This window comes from Rhinolophus hipposideros (assembly GCF_964194185.1).
Source record: "Rhinolophus hipposideros genome assembly, chromosome: 8".
Classification (NCBI taxonomy): domain Eukaryota; kingdom Metazoa; phylum Chordata; class Mammalia; order Chiroptera; family Rhinolophidae; genus Rhinolophus; species Rhinolophus hipposideros.
The window spans coordinates 7,828,870-7,847,293 of NC_138054.1; the positions used below are offsets into that span (position 1 = coordinate 7,828,870).

The window sequence follows — 18,424 nt, forward strand, 5'->3', positions numbered from 1 at the left end:
CCTCAATGACTTAGTAGTTAATAATTGGCACCATCCAGTGAATAGCCACTAGCCATATGTGGCTGTTGAGCACCAGAAATGTAGACAGTCCAAAGTGAGTGCTCTAACTATAGAATACACACTGGATTTTGAAGACTGTGCAAAAAAATAGCATAGAAAAAGAACTTAAAATAGCTGTTTAATATTTTTTATATTGGTTACATATTGACATTGTAATATTTTTAATATTTAGGTTAAAATACATATATTATTAAATTAATTGTACTTGTTTCATTTTTCTATTTTTCAAATGTGGCTACTAGAAAAATTTAAATTACAGAAGTAGCTCACATTATATTCCTATTGGGCGGTTGACATAAAACTGCACTGTCCAGTGTGGCAGCCACTAGTCACCTGTGGCTATTTAAATTATTTACATTTAACTCAAATTGAAGATTCAGTTCTTCAGTCACAGTAGCCACCTTTCAAGTTCTCAATAGCCGCATGTGGCTAGTGGTCACATTTGATGATGCAAATATAGAACATCCTATCTTTGCAGAATGTTCTATTACGCAGCACTGACCCAGTCGTGTCTATACTGCTCCAAATATTTTTTAACAGTCTGTCCTGAACTTGTTTGTATGATTTATGTTAGACATTTCACTCTCTAGTCCAGCCATAGGCCTAAGTACCTTCTGTTTTGCTAAAATCCTAGACTATGCTTGTGTCGTGTTTCTGAAGGGCCGTTTGTTGGGAGCCACCGCTCTTGGTGTCCCTTCCCAGGTCAAGCACCTGGAGTAATCCAAGCTTGCTGTGTTATTTCCTACTGCTTCTGTAACAAATTACCACAAACTTAGAAACTTGCAACATACATGTATTCTCTTACAGTTCTGGAGGTCAGAGGTCTGAAATCACAGTGTCAGTAGGCCTGTGTTCGTCAGAAGGCTTCAGGGAAGAATCTGTTTCCTTGATGTTTCCAGTTTCTAGAAGCTGCTGGCATTCCTTGGCCTGTAGCCACAGCACTCAACCCTGTTTCTATCCTCATGTCTCCTTTTCCTTTGGATCTCTTGCCAGCCTCTTATAAGCATTCCTGTGATTACACTGGACTCACCCACATAATCCAGGATCATCTCCCCATCTCAAAATCCTTAACCTAATCATATCTTCAAAGTCCCTTTTGCCAGACAAGGTACAATACTCACAGGTTCTGGGCATCTTTGGACCATGACTAGCCTGCACAATCCCCAACCAAACAACAAATACACCTTGCCTGACCTCTGCATACCATGTGAAGAGGCCAAATAATTGTGCGTGATCCGAGGAAAACTCAAACTCTGCATGTTTTCAATGAAAGTGCCCTCATAGATTTCAAATAATTCTGAGAACCACACAGACAACACAGTCATTCCTTTACCTGAGACGAGATATGCATTTGTCTGTTAGGAGATCCTATCATTGCTCAGAAAAGTTTGCCTTGTTGGGCATTATTCTTGCCCCTATAAAGCTTCCCTCTTCCATGGCCCCTCCAGGAGGAGAAAATATTTGGCTAGAAGTCAATCACACCCGACCCCTGTATTGGAACCGTTTCTGGCAGAGAAAGAGGATATTATGGCAGTGAGTCCCTAACAATAGTTTATCACTGAGAGGAGGCCAGAGTGCTGTTAGGAAAGAAGAGCAGGGATAACAAGCACATCTCCAAGTCACTTGAGAGGTGGAAGTAGCGGGACCTGAGTGAACAAGCCCTGGAAGGATTCTTATTTAACAGTTTTATGAATGACCCATTGCAAGCACAGAGCGAATGTTTTAAATAACATGACGTTTCTGCAGTAGAGAAAGGCTATAAAGAAGGTCTCACCAGCCTGCTGGAAGGGACAAGTTAGCATAGAGAAAGCTAAGATAATTCATCTAGTAATCCAAACTCTAATTAGATACTTATGAGCTCCCAGGTACAGCTGTGATTCTGAAAAGGACCAAAGCAACAATTCCCAGGACACATGGACCCTACACACAGTCAAAGGGACCAAACACATGGAAATAATATTGGAAACAAAGTTGAACATGTTGTAACTACTGAGCTCCCAGTAGCAATAGAAACGATCCTACCAACAAAAGGGTCATCGGACATGCCAAGGAATCCCAACTTGCAAATGCATTTCATTCGAGAATACTTTATTTATTGCAGGTTACACCACACTGGTCCGCTATCCACTGACAGTAAAACTCCATCCAATGGAATAAAGAAAACAGAAACCAAGGCTAGCTGTGCACCTGCCCCCTCCTTCCTCTGCTCCCTCTCTTCTCAAACTTGCTGGCTCCCTCAGGACCACCCACCCACCCCTGTTCACCCTCTTCTGGGCACAGCTGTGGTCCTCACCTCCTTGTCCCTCTCTCAGCTCCTGTCTTCTACCAAAGTAGGAAGCTCAGAGCCCCACAGGGACAATCCAGGGCATTCACCCTCCTTCCTGCTCTTCGGCACAAAAGCCAAAAAGGAGGTTCCAGGGAGTTCAGATTTAACTTCTAGGCTGGGTGTCTCCGTCATCAAAAACAGGTCCACCTATATCAACAGCCAGGTTTCTAGGACCACCACTAACTCATAGTGGTCTTCACACAAACTAGAAAAAGGTACACCTTCTTCCAGGAAGAGTGCTTCCTTTGGGGTTTCTCCCAGGAAAGCCAGAGATAAGGACGTGGGGGTGAGTGGTTTATTCAAATGTGATGCCAGGAAGCAAGAGTTAGAGGCAACAGGGACTCGGGGCAAGAGGAAAAGCCAGGAAGTGATGTGACAAGGAGCTGATTACCAGTGTGGAAAACTTGGGCTCAGCCCGGAGACCCTTGGGGAACTGTAGTGTGTGTCTCAGAATTGTCCCTCTGAAGGTCAGGAGGTTGCAGCATTTATCCCTGTGTCCAGTCCTCCTCGGTTGAGGCCCTCCCCAGGGGATAATGTCCTGGTACTTTCCAGTCGCCCTTCCCAGGCTGCTGTGCAGCAGGCAAGTGTGGAGAGGGGGCAGGCCTGTGACGGAGGCACAGCTGACGCCCACCATGGCTGCTGTGACTTCACAGTGGAAATGGGGCATCTGCAGGTCGGAGCCAATCCAGCACCCAAGTGCATGGCCTGGCCCAGTGGGACAGGAGCTGGATTTCTGCTCCCAGCCACCCCCTCAGCCTGGCCTGGTCTGTGCGACTGTATGTGGTGCGACTGCAGGATCACTTCTGAGATGATACAGGCAGGCCATGTGTCGTGCGGGGCGGCCTGCGGGGTCTCAGCTCCCGCTCCCCACATAAGAACGCAGGACGTGGTGAGGCCTAAAAGGGACACCCACGGAGCCATAGGGAGGGAAGTCATATCTCACCGGCGGCATCCACCTCTCTGCAATCCGCTCTTGCTAGCCCCCATTTTTTCTGCTAGCGTAGCCACGGCAGTTATATTAGTGGCCAATGGCTCACGGGTTACAGCTGACGGCCAATTAGCCACAGCTGATGGCCATCTGATCACAGTTGATGGCCATTTACTACCTGAGCCAGCACCTTTCTATGTGAGGCCGAGAGCCTGGAAACTGCTTTCTGGGGCTCTGTCCCTACCCTATGACACTGCAGTCCTCTGGTGGCCTCCCTTCAGGAGAGACAAAAAGAACTGCTGAGGCCCTAGTGAGTAACAGGTACAATGGCCTGGGAGATGAAGAAGCTGACAAACTAGGACACACCAAAAATAGATAATAAAAGTAAAAACTGAGCCTGGGCTTAGCCTGGAGCTACCTACCTACATTGCTTGGAATCCAACGGGAGTTCTGTTTACAAGCGCATTCACTCTGGAGGCAGCAGGCACTCTTCTGAGTCCCCAGCCCTAGGCAAGTTCATTGTTGATTTAAATGAGCTCTAACCAACAACCAGCTCAGCGCCTTGTGGCATGGGAAACTCTTACCGCACATTCCAGGGTCAGAGACTGACTGAAGAAAGCAGAGCCCTAGTCAGAGAAGAGTGGAGGCGCAGGGTGATGGGCCTCGCCACCTGCCAAATTTGGGTCTCCTTAAGGAAATACTCAAGGCAGGGAAAGGAAGAAAGACTGTTTAGAGCTCACCAAAATGAAGTAATACACTCGCTCCCTCTTACTCCGGAGATGAGGTTCGTGGTCTGCCTGGAACATTCTGCCCACCTCTCTCCTCACTGGGAAACTACTGCCCACAGGAGCCGTTGTGATGAAATCTTCCCAGACCCTGAGGAACCCCACTCCCTGGACGGCAGGGTGAGGGCTATGTCCTTCTTGTCTATTAGTGCCCCCTTCTCCCCAGGACCCCGTTGGGCCTGGCAGATAGGAAAAGGGCTCAAATACAGAGTAAATAAATAAATGATCATTTAAAAAGAAAAAAAATGTTCTGAATATACTAATTTGCCTATTTATGATAAATTGTAACTGTAAGAATGTCATACCGCCAAGCACCCTAATAATATTTAAATATTGATGACATTTTTGTAATAAATGTGGAAGACTGGAAGGAATTCAAACAAGATACTTGCAAAGGCTAAGAAGCGGTGAGAAGGCCGCCTCCCAGGATCCGGGCATCAGCCAGCACTTCCAGGCTGGCACCCGTGCTGGTGGCGGGCAGTAAAAGGCTGTGGCTGCAGGGCAAGTCGCACATCCATCTAATCCAAAACCCTGTGGGACCTTTTATTTCCACAATTTTCAAATCAATTTCCTCTCTAAAAAGACACCATGTGCCGACCACACAAAGATCTGGGTCAAAATAAAACAAAACAAAACAAAAGGCCGATTCACAGAAATGACTTCATTGTTCAGACCCAGGAAAGTGAACTTCTTTAATCCGCTGCACATTAAAAACTGATAAAGATTTCAAATGAAGGAGAGAAAGAAGTGGGTACAGATATACTGGGGATCTTTTTATAGTACTAGAGTGTGAGGATGTTAATTAAAGAAATCTCAGAATCAGAGAGGATCTGAGAAAAGTGGGAGCAAGAATTTATTTTTAGGTGTTGTTTCATCAGGTTAAAAAAAATAATAAAAGTTTCATGCATTATTTGCAGCAATTCCCAAAAACTTCTGGGCCCTTGGAAAAGCTCCTGTTGAAACTACAAAGTGTTAGGGAACGGTTTGATGAGACCATCAGCCAGTAAATAACCCATTAATACTGAAGAGTGCAAATTAGAAGTCTTAGAACAGTAAATGAGCATAATAGATTGCTCAATATCGTTCCAATGGTATTCTTCAAAGAACTTTACTCATCCATTTTTTTAAAAAACAGAAGTTAAAAAAAGAAAAAAAGCCAACAACAGATCTTAACGGTTGGACACATTGGCTCAGCAAAAAGGTTCCCAAACAAGTTTCGGTGTCTTTCTCAGCATCTGCCAAATGAGTCTGCATTACATTACTCTTCTTCACATCCGGTGAACAATAATACAACAGCCAACCACTTTTTCTGCCCTTACTGGGGACTCCATTCTGCTCGGTGAGTTGGCATGAGAGTTCTGGAGTCCTCATCATGCCCAGCAGAGACATTCCTATGTCCGTTTGCAAAGTGCAGAAGCTGAGTCTCAGGAAGGTTAAGCAAATTGCCCACCAACACTTAGCTAGCGAGTAGGAGAGCTGGGGCCTGAACCCAAATCTGTCTGCTTCCTAGGTCAAGTAGTTTGCACTATGCCACCTTAAAACAATAGGTAGAAAGACAATGTGGGTATAAAACGTGTTCAAAGGAATTTACTCAGATCCGACATGGATAGAATACACAGTCCCGTCCTTGGACTCTGCTCCTGCGCCATGTTGTGTCTCATACCCTGAGGGCCATCATGAGCGAGTTTGACTGGTTCATGCCCACAGCTGTCAAAGTCCCCGATTTGCAGGCAATAGAAAGCTATTCCAGTCAGCGAAAACAAAGACATTTTCTTAAAGGAGTCCGTGAGAAGGCTGCTGCACCAGGCAGAAAGTGGGCAGCTCTAGACAATGGCCAATTGGAATGAAACAAACCACCTCTTGCCGAAATAGACTGGTCCTGGGTATCTTTGTCCTGCTGCTCAGACTGTCCTGGCTTAGGTCAGAGAGTATCCACTGGGGAAGAGATCATTTCCTAAAATGAAATGTGCTGGTAGCTGGGCCACTGTGTCACACCACTCCAGGGGACACCATGCTCATAGATTACAGCATGAATGATATGCCCTCAGGCTGTACAACACACAATCAGTACAGATAAATCCCAGGCAGCCCCTCTGAACTTTTTGTTTCTTAGATACACCACCCACACACACCACTCACTCCTCACACAATTAACTTTCTATATGGCTTAGTTATTGTATCTTCTCCAGTTCCACTAGAAGATTCTTCTTTTTCTCACCACATATTTACTGTTAATTTATTTTTTAACATTATTTTTTCAATTACAGTTGACACTCAATGTTATATTAGTTTTAGATGTATAGCATAGTATGTAGACATTTATATAACTTATGAAGTGATCCCCCTGATAAATCTAGTACCCATCTGACAGCATACATAGTTATTACAATATTACTGATGATATTCTCTAAGCTATACTCTATATCCCCATGACTCTTTTGTAACTGCTAATTTGTACTTCTTAATCCCTTCACCTTTTCACCCGGCCCTCCAATTCCCCTCCCATCAGGGAACTATTAATCAGTTCTCTGTATCTATGAGTCTGTTTCTGTTTTGTTTGTTTGCTTATTTTGTTCTTTAGATTCCACATATAAGTGAAATCACATGGTGTTTGTCTTTCTCTGTCTGACTTATTTCACTTAGCATAATACCCTCTAGGTCCATCCATATTGTCACAAATGGAAAGATTTCATTCTTTTCTATGGCAGAGTAATATTCTGTATACATAAATATCACATTATTTTTATCCAGTCATTTACTGATGGACACTTAGGTTGTTTCCATATCTTGGCTATTGTAAATAGTGCTGCAATGAACATAGAGATGCATATATCTTTTCAAATTAGTATTTTGGATTTCTTCAAATAAATACCCAGGAGTGGAATTGCTGGGTCATAAGGTAGTTCTATTTTTAATTTTTTGAGCAATGTCCATCCTATTTTCCATAGTGGCTGCACCAATATTGCACTGGAATATTCTTAAGGATAGGATTCAGAATGTTAACATCTCGATTTCTAATTCCACATCACACAAAGTGGTAGTTTCCAATAAAACTCTTATTTATATCCACAACCAAATATATATTTCCTTTTTAAAATGAATGGGCCTCAGCAGGAGAAAATGGCAACCGTCTGGGATGAGGCTGAGCAAGATGGAGTTGGAAGGGAGGTGCTTAAGATCTCCACAGATGACATTATCCAGTGCACATGGCTGATGGACATGAAATTAAGATTATGAAGAGCAGTGTTACAAGTTACCCATGAACTTCAAGCCATGAAGGACAAGATCAAAGAGAATAATGGGAAAATCGAAGTGAACAAGACCCTGCCATACCTGTCTGGAACATCATCGAGCTTTTGATCCTTAATGACTGAGAGCAGGATGGTGCCAATATTGACCTGGACTTCCTGAAGAAGGGCGGCTGCACAGTGACCCAAACCTCAACATGACAGACATACCTCCTGTAACTGGGGTGGTGGATGCTGAGAAAACTGAAGCCAGGAGACTTGTGAGGTGTAACAAAGATTCCTGTCTGACCCTGAGACCTGCCCACACAGTATGATTCATGGGTGAAGGCTGTGGAGGTGGACGAGAGGCCCGTGGAACAATGCAGTGACATCAGAGGCCAGCACAAGTAGATTCAGGGCTGGTGGAGGCCATCGTCCTTCCAATAAACCACAAGGAGAATTTTGAGAACTTGGGGAATCCACCCTCCAAAGAGGGTGCTGATGTATGGGCCCTGGGTACAAGGAAGACCTTGCTAGCCCAGCCTGTGCTGCACAGACCAAGGCCACCTTCCTGAAGCTGGCTGGTCCCCAGCTGGTGCAAAGATTCAGCAGGGATATGCCAAGTCGGTCCAGGATGCTTTTGCCTGACCAAGGAGTGAGCTCCATCCATCATCTTCATTGATGAGCTGGGTGCCAGCAGCACCAAGTGCTCTGACAATGAGAAGGCTGGGGACCGGGAGGTGCATAGGACAATGCCACAGCTTCTGAACCAGCTGGATGGGTTCCAGCCCAACACCCAACGAAAGGTAATTGCAGCCACTAACAGGGTGACATCAGGGACCCCACCCTGCTCCACTCAGGCCTCCTGGACCAAAGATTTAGTTCCCAATGCCCAACGAGGAGGCCCGGGCCAGAATCATGCAGATCCACTCCTAAAAGATAAACACTATTCCTGCTGTGAACTGTGAGGAGCTGGCCCTCTGTACGAGTGACTTAAGCAGGGCCCAATGCAAGGCTGTGTGTGCAGAGGCAGGCATGATGGCACCACGCAGGGCACCATGGAGCTCACCCATGAGGACTACGTGGAGGGCATCCTAGAGGTGCAGGCCAACAAGAACGCTAGCCTGAACACTACTCCTCGAGGCTGCCCACCACATCACAACCCGGTCTCTTGCTGGTTAAAATTTGTGATGAAAAATGGTTTCAGGTTCTTGCTAAAAAATATATAGAGACTAAAATAAAAATGAATGAACCAGTACATACAGTGCAATGAAATAGGAATGTCATTCACCTGTCACACGCCATGTTTGCATGTTATCCTTGCAAAGTACCAGAAATTGGCCATGGGAGGGAAGCGTAGATATGTTGAGAACATAGACATTTAACATATGCCAAAGTCTATGCTAAGGACGGGTCTCCTGGTAGAAGTTCAGCCTCCGATTTCCCTGGGGAGGCCTTTATGAAAGAGGATTATCCTTGTGTTTCTGGTATTATTCCGTGTGGGCAGCTGCTCGTGCCCCAGCCATGCTGCACCTGGCCCAAAGCCCCTTTTAAGGAAAGTTTGGTGTGCCTCCAAATATTTACTGAGCTGCTGTGTAGTGCCAGGTACTGTGTGAAGCAGGACGTCACTGTGCCATTAGAGCTCATTACCAACCACCATCAATAAACCAATCAGCATGTATTCACCTCCATCCTCCGCCACCATCCCTCCACCCTCATCACCAGATTGACTACTCTGAATGGCTCATTCCCTACTCCACTCTCTTGTGTCAGCACATCCCAGACCGGACCCTTCCAGCAGGTAGAGGATTAAAATAGAAGGAGCAAGAATGAAGTTGGTTGGCAAACCCATGTCCTGACTGGATCTGCTTGTTCAAGAACCTCATTCAGTAACCATAATGTCGCCCCTGCTGTGCGTTAGACTGTGCAATGTACTGAGAATCATGCAGACAAGAAAGCACTGAATCCCAGGTTAGTGAAGGAAACAGCCTGTAAACAAATGACTACAATTCCAGGTGGCCAATGACTCAAATGGTTCACATAATATTCTTGTCTACTATTATAGCCAGCACATAGAATAGTGCCTGGCCTGTATCAGACGGATGCCCAGTAGTATGGATTGGTGAGTGAATATATTAATGACAACCACTTACTGAGTGCTTACCTTGTGCCAGGTGCTATAAGAGTTTTACATATGTTAACTCATTCGATGCTCACAACAACCCTGTGAGGTGGATATTATTATCACCCCCATTTCCTGATAAGGGAACTGAGGCACAGAAAGGTTAGGTGACTTGGCCAATTAGTAGGAAGAAGAGCCAAGATTCAAGCCCAGCCCAGAGAGTCTAGCCCCAGAGGTGGCTCTCTTAGCCACTTTTCTTATAACATGCACAGTGCTGAGGAATCACGGAGGAGGCAGTCACCCGCTGGGAGCTGGGCAAGGTCCCATCCTTCCTGCTGACTTCAGTATTGACATGGGTGGCCCACCCAGCACCATGTCTCAGCTCTTTGACCTTACTTCCAATGACCATGTTCATCATTTCACCTCAACTACTGTCTTTCCTGTCAACTCTGCATCTTTTCATCACCAGTAAATTCACCGCTTCTGAAATTTCAGTGTCAATACTTCTGCCCTCTAGCTCCACCATATCCTTCCAGCTCATTTACTCTAGGACCTTGATTGCAATACTGGAAACCCCTTTCAACTGACTCCATCACTATTTTTACCATCACTGAACCCATCCTGCCTTCATTTTCCTCCTTACCCTCCTTAGATTCCATGCTCTGTTATTATAAACTTTCTCCTGCATCAATTCCCAGCACCCTTGCCTTTTTATCCTTATTAGTTTTATCCTTATTAGTTTTTTTCCAGCAAAATTCCAACCCAACCATCTGCCCTCCCTATTTTTGCATCAGATCTACTGAATATTGCTGAGAAAATAGACATCTGGTATGACCAGAGTATCTTTAAATTCATGGCCATAAACGTCAAAAATAAAAATAAAAAGCACGCAACACTTCCTGGAATCCCAGTATCCTTTTCAAGTAAATTTCTTCCCCACTGTCCTAGATAACTTCTCTATAGCATCTTCTTGCTTCTCAATGGACCACATCCTCACCCTCCACTTTCCTCTACCTCTTTGCTCATGACTTTCACTGAGAAAACAGAAGCAATCAGACTGCAGCCCTGTCATTGGTCCACTGGCCAATCTATAAATCTATCTACTTCTGAACTCCCTCTGCTCTGTTTTCTCTCCCATAACTACAGGAGCAATCTTTGTGCTCTCCTCTCAAGGCAAAAATCCCTCCCCTCCCATCTTCTTAAACACCTCAGTCCTTCAGTTATTCCCTCTCTTCTACATATTCAATCTTTCTACAAAATCATTCCCTTCAAATGGCAAATATGGTACAGCATCTCCCATCTTAAATTAAAAAAATCAACCCACTCTTAACCCCACACCTATCTGTAGTTGTGATTCATTTTTTCTGCTTCTCTCTATAACAAAACTTTTTACTTCTTCATCTCCATATCACTCTTCAACCCATCCCATTTCGGCATTTGTTTTCACTGCTCCAGTGTTCTACTCAAGGTCACTAAATTACCTCTATGTTGCCAAATCTACTGCACATTTCTTAAACAAAATCTTAGGGGCATTCAACACAGTTGATTGGACCCTCTTTTCTGAAGAGCATTCATCTGGCTTCTTTGATCCCATTTCTGGTTGCCCTCCACTCCATGGCTATTCCTTCCTTCTTGGTCTCCTAGGCTGGCTTCTCCTCTTCAACTCCACTCCTGAATGTCAGAGGGCCTCGGAAGTGGTTCTGACCTTTTCCCCTTCTCTATCTATTAATTCTATTTTCCTGGGGTGGGGGGGGGTCTCATCCTGTACCATGGCTTTATCACCATGTACATATTATATTAATGACTCCTATATTTGTAGCTCTATTTTTGACCTCTTCCCAAAAGTTTCAGATTCATGTATCCAACTTCTCTCACAGACCCTTATTAATCACCTCCTTAAATAGAGTTCTTTAATCACCACACACACACACACACACATACTTCTTCCTCCCCAAAACCCCTAATCTTAGTAAATAGTGCCCCCATTTTTCTGGATGCTCAAGCCAAAACCCCTTGTCCTCTCCACATACAACCCATTGGTAAGTCCTATCTTCCAGGACAGTTGTGACCTCATTTGCTTTTCTCCATCTCCACCACCACCACCACTCACTAGTCCTTCACTCACCTCAGCTACCGATCAGCCTCTAATCTAGGGTTCTCCACACAGTGGAATGATCTCTTTAAAACATAAATTAGGTATTTTCATTGACTTTTTACCACCTTTCTCCTTACCATGTTCTCAAGGTCCTAAAATACCTGTCTCCCCTCAATCTTTTCAGTGTCTTTTCAACACAGGCTCTTTAGTTCACTGTGTTTCCACACACCCATCTCCCCTCTGTCCTTCCAGCTTCCCACACTCTTTTCCATATCAAGGCCTTTCTCCTTATTCTGATGCTCCGAAGTCCTCTTCTCCCAGCTCTTTAAATGGTTGCCTCATTCTCCTCCCTTGGGGCATACCTCCAATATCATCCGCTTAGAGATGCCTTCCCTGACCAGCCATCCTATCAAATGCAGCATCTTCCAGTTCATACCTTTAGCAATCATTTATTGAGAACTTCCCAAACATTGTTATTAGTGCTCTACATTGATTAACTCTTTTATTCCTTACAGCTTGATGAAGTGGACACTGTTATTGTCATTATTATACCCATTTTTCAAATAAGGAAACTGAGCGCAAAGGGATAATAACTGTCCATGGTCAAACAGTTGTCAGAGATGGTCTCACAATCTAACCCTGCGCGGCCTGGCTTCAGCCTAACCTCCTAACCAGCACACCGTCGGCCTCTCTCACATTACCTGCAGGTCTCTTTTTCTTCACCACTGGATTCCCAGAGCAGAGTAAGCACAGATAATAGGAGAAATCATTTCTGTTTTAAATGGTTGAATAACACTATGTATATTTTGTATATTTTCCAGAGCAGATTTATTATGCTGGCCCTGCCAATAATCTTGGATTTGAAATTCCTGAGGTAAGGTTCTGCTTTTCTATTTTATTTTGTTGCTTAATTAATGTGTTGAGCAGATTCTTGAAGTAGGAGAACAGTAGAAGGAGGAGGTGGTGGAAGAGAAGAAGGAGGAAGTGGCAGAGAAGAAAGAGGAGCAGGGAATTAAACAGTTTGAACCTTTGTCATCGCTTAGTGATCGGCCATCACTAAGAAAACTCTTTCTCAGTAAAGCTGGTCCACATAGTGGGTGCTTACAAATGCTTGGCACACTGGCTTTGTCATTTTGGTCTCTAACATTTTATGTCTTGTCAGACCCGTGGGGACCCTCTGGGTAGACACCTCCCACCTGGAGGGACGCAGGCATCCTGCCCTGCAGAAGTGTCCACATGGCTGGAGCTGTTGGGGTGTGGGAGGCAGGCACAGGCTGTCCTTAGCGCTCAGTAAGGCTGACCACTCAGAGAAAGGAAGAAACACAGCCACGAGGGCTCATGGGTCCCTCCGTTACCATCCTTGCACTATTATTCACGGGCTGCCACTATTTAAGTCAAATGTCCATGTCGCAAGCATTTGCTTGTGAGCCTCACAGCTAAGAGCAGAAGTTTCCACTAATTTCTTTTTTCTCAAAATAATGTGACTTTATCAGATAGCTGAACTCAAGCAGTTCTGGCATAAGCAATAAATTTTCAGTATGCTACTCCTGAGAGAATCTTATGGAACAACATAAAAAGAATTACAAAAGTGTAATAATTTTAATTTTTTTTCAATGTCATCCTTTCCGTCCTCCAAAACCTGTACATAACTCTGGAAACGGATCTCCTTCTCCATGAAGAATTTGTTTACTTTATTTTCATTTTTCTTGCATGTTTCCTTTCAATCCCAGCCTTTGGGTTCTTAAGGTTAAAGCCACATGTCTCTAGACCATCTGGGACTTTCACCAGCATTGCTCTAGCAACTGGGACGTTTCCCACCTTCCCTTCCCCCTCTGGGGTTCTTCTTCTCCAGTTTTCTCTGCAGCCTTTCAGTATAATGAGTTTTGCAAACTCTCTTCACTTCTAGAATGTGGGACCTAAATTCTCCAGACAGTTTTTTCTTTAAATCTTTGCTGTTTGAATTCTTTTTCTTCCCCATTTCCTTCTGACCCTCATCCCCACTGGAGATTGACTTAAAATTTGCAAACAATTGATTTTCATTTTGCATCATTGGCTTTTTGTTTGTTTTATTTTATTCTTTTTGTGTGTATATTAATTTTTTAAATTAAAGTTTATTGGGGTGACAATTGTTAGTAAAGTTACATAGATTTCAGGTGTACAATTCAGTATTACATCATCTATAAATCCCTTGTGTGTTCACCACCCAGAGTCAGTTCTCCTTCCATCATCATATCTTTGATCGCCTTTACCCTCATCTACCATCCCCCTTCCCCCTTATCCTCTGGTAACCACTAAATTATTGTCTGTGTCTATGAGTTTTTGTTTCTCATTTGTTTGTCTTGTTCTTTTGTTGTGTTTGATTTATATACCACATATCAGTGAAATCATAGGGTTCTCTGCTTTTTCTGTCTAACTTGACTCCAAAGGCAATGGAAGTAAAAGCTGAAATAAATGAATGGGACTATATCAAACTTAAAAGCTTCTGCACAGCAAAAGAAACCATCGACAAAATAAAGAGGCAACCAACTGAATGGGAGAAGATTTTTGCAAACAGTGCCTCTGATAAGGTCTAATATCCAAAATATACAAGGAACCCATACAACTCAACAACAAAAAAACAAACAACCCAATTGAAAAATGGACAGAGGGCCTGAAGAGACATTTCTTCAAAGAGGACAAACAAATGGCAAATAGACATATGAAAAAATGCTCACCACTAATCATCAGAGAAATGCAAATAAAAACCACAATGAGATATCACCTCACCCCAGTCAGAATGGCTATCATCAACAAGACAAATAGTAACAAGTGTTGGAGAGGCTGTGGAGGAAAAGGAACCCTCATACACTGTTGGTGGGAATGCAGACTGGTGCAGCCGCTATGGAAGGCAGTGTGGAGGTTCCTCAAAAAATTACGAATAGAATTACTGTATAACCCAGCAATCCCTCTCCTGGGTATCTACCCCAAAAATCTGAAAACATTTATCCATAAAGACACGTGTGCTCCAATGTTCATTGCAGCTTTGTTTGCGGTGGCCAAGACATGGAAACAACCAAAATGTCCTTCGATAGATGAATGGATAAAGAAGTTGTGGTATATATACACAATGTAATACTATTCGGCGGTAAGAAAAGATGAAATAGGACCATTTGTGGCAACATGAATGATCTTGAGATTATAATGTTTTATTTTTTATAAACCAGTTCCCTTTAGCAATTGCTATGAAACAGAGGAGAAAAGAACTTCTTAAAGTCATAGAATCCCTTTGAAAGAAAATTTACCAGAGGTACAAAAAGCTTTATTGTCATCACTCAGGATGCTGGGTGAGGGAGGTACCTATGTTTGTCAACCAATAACAGTGCCCAACAAGACTGTTGTCCAACGTAAGGGCAAAGAGACATGGCCCTGGGTCTGGGTGGTTAAGCATCCAGACTCTGTTTGCCTGGTCCTCCTGCCTCTTCCCCTTTTGAAGCCTGGACCTGGGAAGCAGAAACCTGGCCAGCGCTGACCCCACCCCAGCCTTCTGACACCTGGCCAGACCTGACAGGGGACATAACCCAAGTGGGACACATGCGACCTGTCACATAAGAAGCAGAGGCAGCTGGAGACCTTAATCCCCACATGAACTCCCATGTTGGCCGAGGACCAGCTGCAGGCAGCTCAGACTTCCTTGGCTGAGGTCCAGCCAGCAAGTTTCAGAGACTTCGCATCCTAATATGGGACAGAGACAGTGCAAACAATTTTGGTTTTAAAAAATCCCCTCCTCCCACCAAATCCCAGGAGATGGTCTCTGTGCTAATACTGTACCGGCTTGGCTGAAAACTTTTCCACTCAGCAGCCAATCTTCAGCATCTTGGTATTCTTTACTTTTTAACACAACCCGTCCCTTGGCCCAATTGCCCTGCCTGGAGCCCTGCATCTTTTTCTATATTATAAAATAGCCCTGCTCTTTTCTATATTAGAGTTCAGAGAGCCTTGGGCTTCCAAAGCACAAGGACAACAACATGTAGGTACAGCCTGAACTGCATTACAAACTCCTGATTCACAAAGTCAGTGCTCCTCTCTCATCTCAAGGCCACTGCTCTCTGTCTCTTGTCCCTTTTCTGCCCTCCTGTCTTCTAGCACGTACTTCCACCTACCTACAGATGGGCACAGTTGCCTGAATACCCTTGCCTCTTAAATCAGAGTATATATATCTTGTAATTCATAATCTAGAATCCCTTCCATTAAATGCTACATCTTTTCTTAGGCTTATAAAGCAATAATGAAAACTTCATTTGGTTTTCAATATTTTGTAGAGTGTACCTAACTGCACATTGAGAGTTAAAAGCAAAGTAGATGATCATAATTTAACACAGCCAGATGCAAATTTGAGCTGCTCTTTCCTCATAATTAATTCTCTAACTTTTACACTGCTTTGGTTAAATTCTTGATACTGCTTCTGAACTCACAGCTGCTCGATATTTGAGCCATCAGACCCACAGGAGCCTATATGGCACAGAATCCTCAAGCTGAAAGGTGCCTGAGGCACTCTAATCAGTCCTCATGCCCAGACACCTTCCAGAGTGAAGCCTGGGTATTTTTGAATACAGTTTTCAGTGGCGGGGAACCTGCCTGCTCCTGGACCTCTGTTAATTGCTAGGAAGTTCTTACAAAAAGCCTCTCTCATGAAGCTTCTACTCCGTGGTCTGATTTATTTCTTCCCTCTGGCTTACACAGATTAAGCCCTTTTCCTTCCTCAGGTGACAGGCACATCAAAGATGTGCCAGGAGTGTCTTCTGCATCCTTCCCTCTTGGGCCCTTTGCTCTGCTCAGCACCACCTCCCCCACTCAAGCTTTCCTCCTCCAGACTGCCAAATCTACAGACATGTTACCACATAGGCCTGTGGGGGCTGGGCAGGGCTTCAGCTGTAAGTGAAACAGATGTGGCTCAACCCCTGGGTTCTTTCTGTAGTTCCACAAAGCCCAGGGTAACAGCCATGAAGCACAGACAAAGGGGTTCCTCCGTGGAGTGCTGTAGCCAGAAAGGAACACTAAAAGGCAGCAATGCTTTTTCTGATAGAGCATTTTGGTTTCATGCAGATGAACTTCCCTCCTCCACAGTCTTCCCTGTGTCAGCAAATGACACTTTATCCTTCCAGTTGCTCAGGCCAGAATCCTTGGAGTCACCCTTAACCCATCTCTTTCTCTCCCACCCACATGGGTTTCTTCAGCAAATCTTATCGGCTCTTCTTTCAAAATCTATCCAGAATGAAACTCCCACTCACATTCCCACCATCTGCTCCAAATCTTCACCAGCTCTCACCTGGCTGATTGCAGTCACCTCCTACCTGCTTCCACCCTCTCCCCCAACAGCCTCTTTCAACATGGCAGCCAGAGGGATCCTATTAACACATATGCATATATCAGATCAAACTAGTCCTCTGAGGAAAACAGTCTCATGACCTGTGTCCCTTTCAGTGTGGGAGCCAGCGTCACCACCATGGCTGAGGAGGCCATCCCTGACCTCCCTCCTGCCTCCTCACTTGGTTTCCTCTCCCCGAAGCCCCATTGGCCTCTTCACTGTTCCTCAAACACAGGAGCTGCAGCCCCCAGGGCAGCATGGCGTGCTCCTGCACCTACTTCAGATCTTTGTCCAAAGTTCACCTTTTCAGCAGGGCCTACCCTGACCATCCTACTTAAAACTGCAAACAGCACTCACCCCATCCCTCCCCCCCACTCTGCGCTACCCAGCAGTCTCCTCCCCCCCTTCTCTGCTTGAGTTCTCTGTGTAGCATCAGCATGTGCCATACCATAGACACAGCTAGTGAACTGTCTGTCTCTCCCAGTGAGCCATGAGCTCCACAGGGCAAAGTTCAGTTTGTCTGGTTCAACCTTATCCTTAGTGTCTAGAACAGTGCCTGCATAGAGAAGATGCTAATTAACTGTTTATTGAATAGTTGATTGTTCTGTTGGTCACACACTCATGCTTTCCCTGTGTTCCTTTCAGGGAGAATACCAGGTTTTGCTGAAACTATATAATGAAAAGCATTCCGTGGTGGTCTGTGCCAATGCCACCGTCATTTGCTCCTGAGCAGTTCAGAAACACAGCCGTCTGTCTCATGGGAACTCTGAGCTGCTCACACTGCATCTACTGTCTAAGAAGAGCCAACTAATAACAGAGAAAGCCTCTACAAGGGTTGCCTAACGTGCAGGCTCTGACTTTAGCCCCAGGACCAGGAAGCCCCAGCCTCCACAGATGAGATGAAGCACCTGAATGTCCTGCTTCTAAGGAGCCTCCTCTCCTGGGAGTCACTAAGCACTCTTGAGAGTCCATCCGTTTTCTCTATGTGGTACCTCACACCAGATGCCCCTGTACTTCAGCTCCTAGGAGCACTTCCTCAGCTACTTAGAATAAAGAAAGGTGGCCCACAATTGTTCCTTGTGGTTGTTCAAAGAATCTGAGTACAGTACTGCAGTTATAATGTAATTTCCTGCCGACAAAGTGCTGGGGGCTGGTGTACCATATGTAATTCTAAGAGATTCAGGATGGCAGCCCTGCCAAGTTAGAGCACTCCTTCACCTGGGCAAGCCCCGCTTCCTTAGACCACGAGGGCCCAGAAGCAGATGAAACCTCATAAAGAGTGGCATCAAAATCTTACTTGACCAAACCTTATCTCATCTCCAAAAACATGGCTATTCTTGGCCTCAGCACACGATGGCTCTCATTAATATATTCATTAATTCACTCAATGGATAACTGATGAACACTGTAGAGCAGGCCCTGTGCTCAACACTGAGGATACTCCAGGGACCAAAATAGACACTGCCCCGCCTTCACAGAGCTTGCAGTCCCCTGAAATATTAAAAGCCACATGTCGACCAGTGGACACATTCATTCA

At 44.6% G+C, this 18,424-nt stretch overlaps 1 protein-coding gene and 1 pseudogene across 2 annotated transcripts in view; both read left to right on the forward strand.

Annotated features, from left to right (window-relative positions):
* Positions 1-17,955, forward strand: part of LY86 (lymphocyte antigen 86) — a 70,158-nt gene extending 52,203 nt beyond the window's left edge. Inside the window, exons 4-5 of the mRNA XM_081056369.1 lie at positions 12,365-12,417; positions 17,533-17,955. Coding sequence (XP_080912495.1) covers positions 12,365-12,417; positions 17,533-17,616 — 137 coding nt within the window. The 3' untranslated portion in view covers positions 17,617-17,955. The remainder of the gene's footprint in view (positions 1-12,364; positions 12,418-17,532) is intronic.
* LOC308500901 (26S proteasome regulatory subunit 6A-A-like) lies at positions 7,217-8,555 on the forward strand (annotated as a pseudogene). The gene has a single exon. The product of its transcript is annotated as a 26S proteasome regulatory subunit 6A-A-like (transcript).
* Positions 17,956-18,424: the final 469 nt, after the last annotated feature.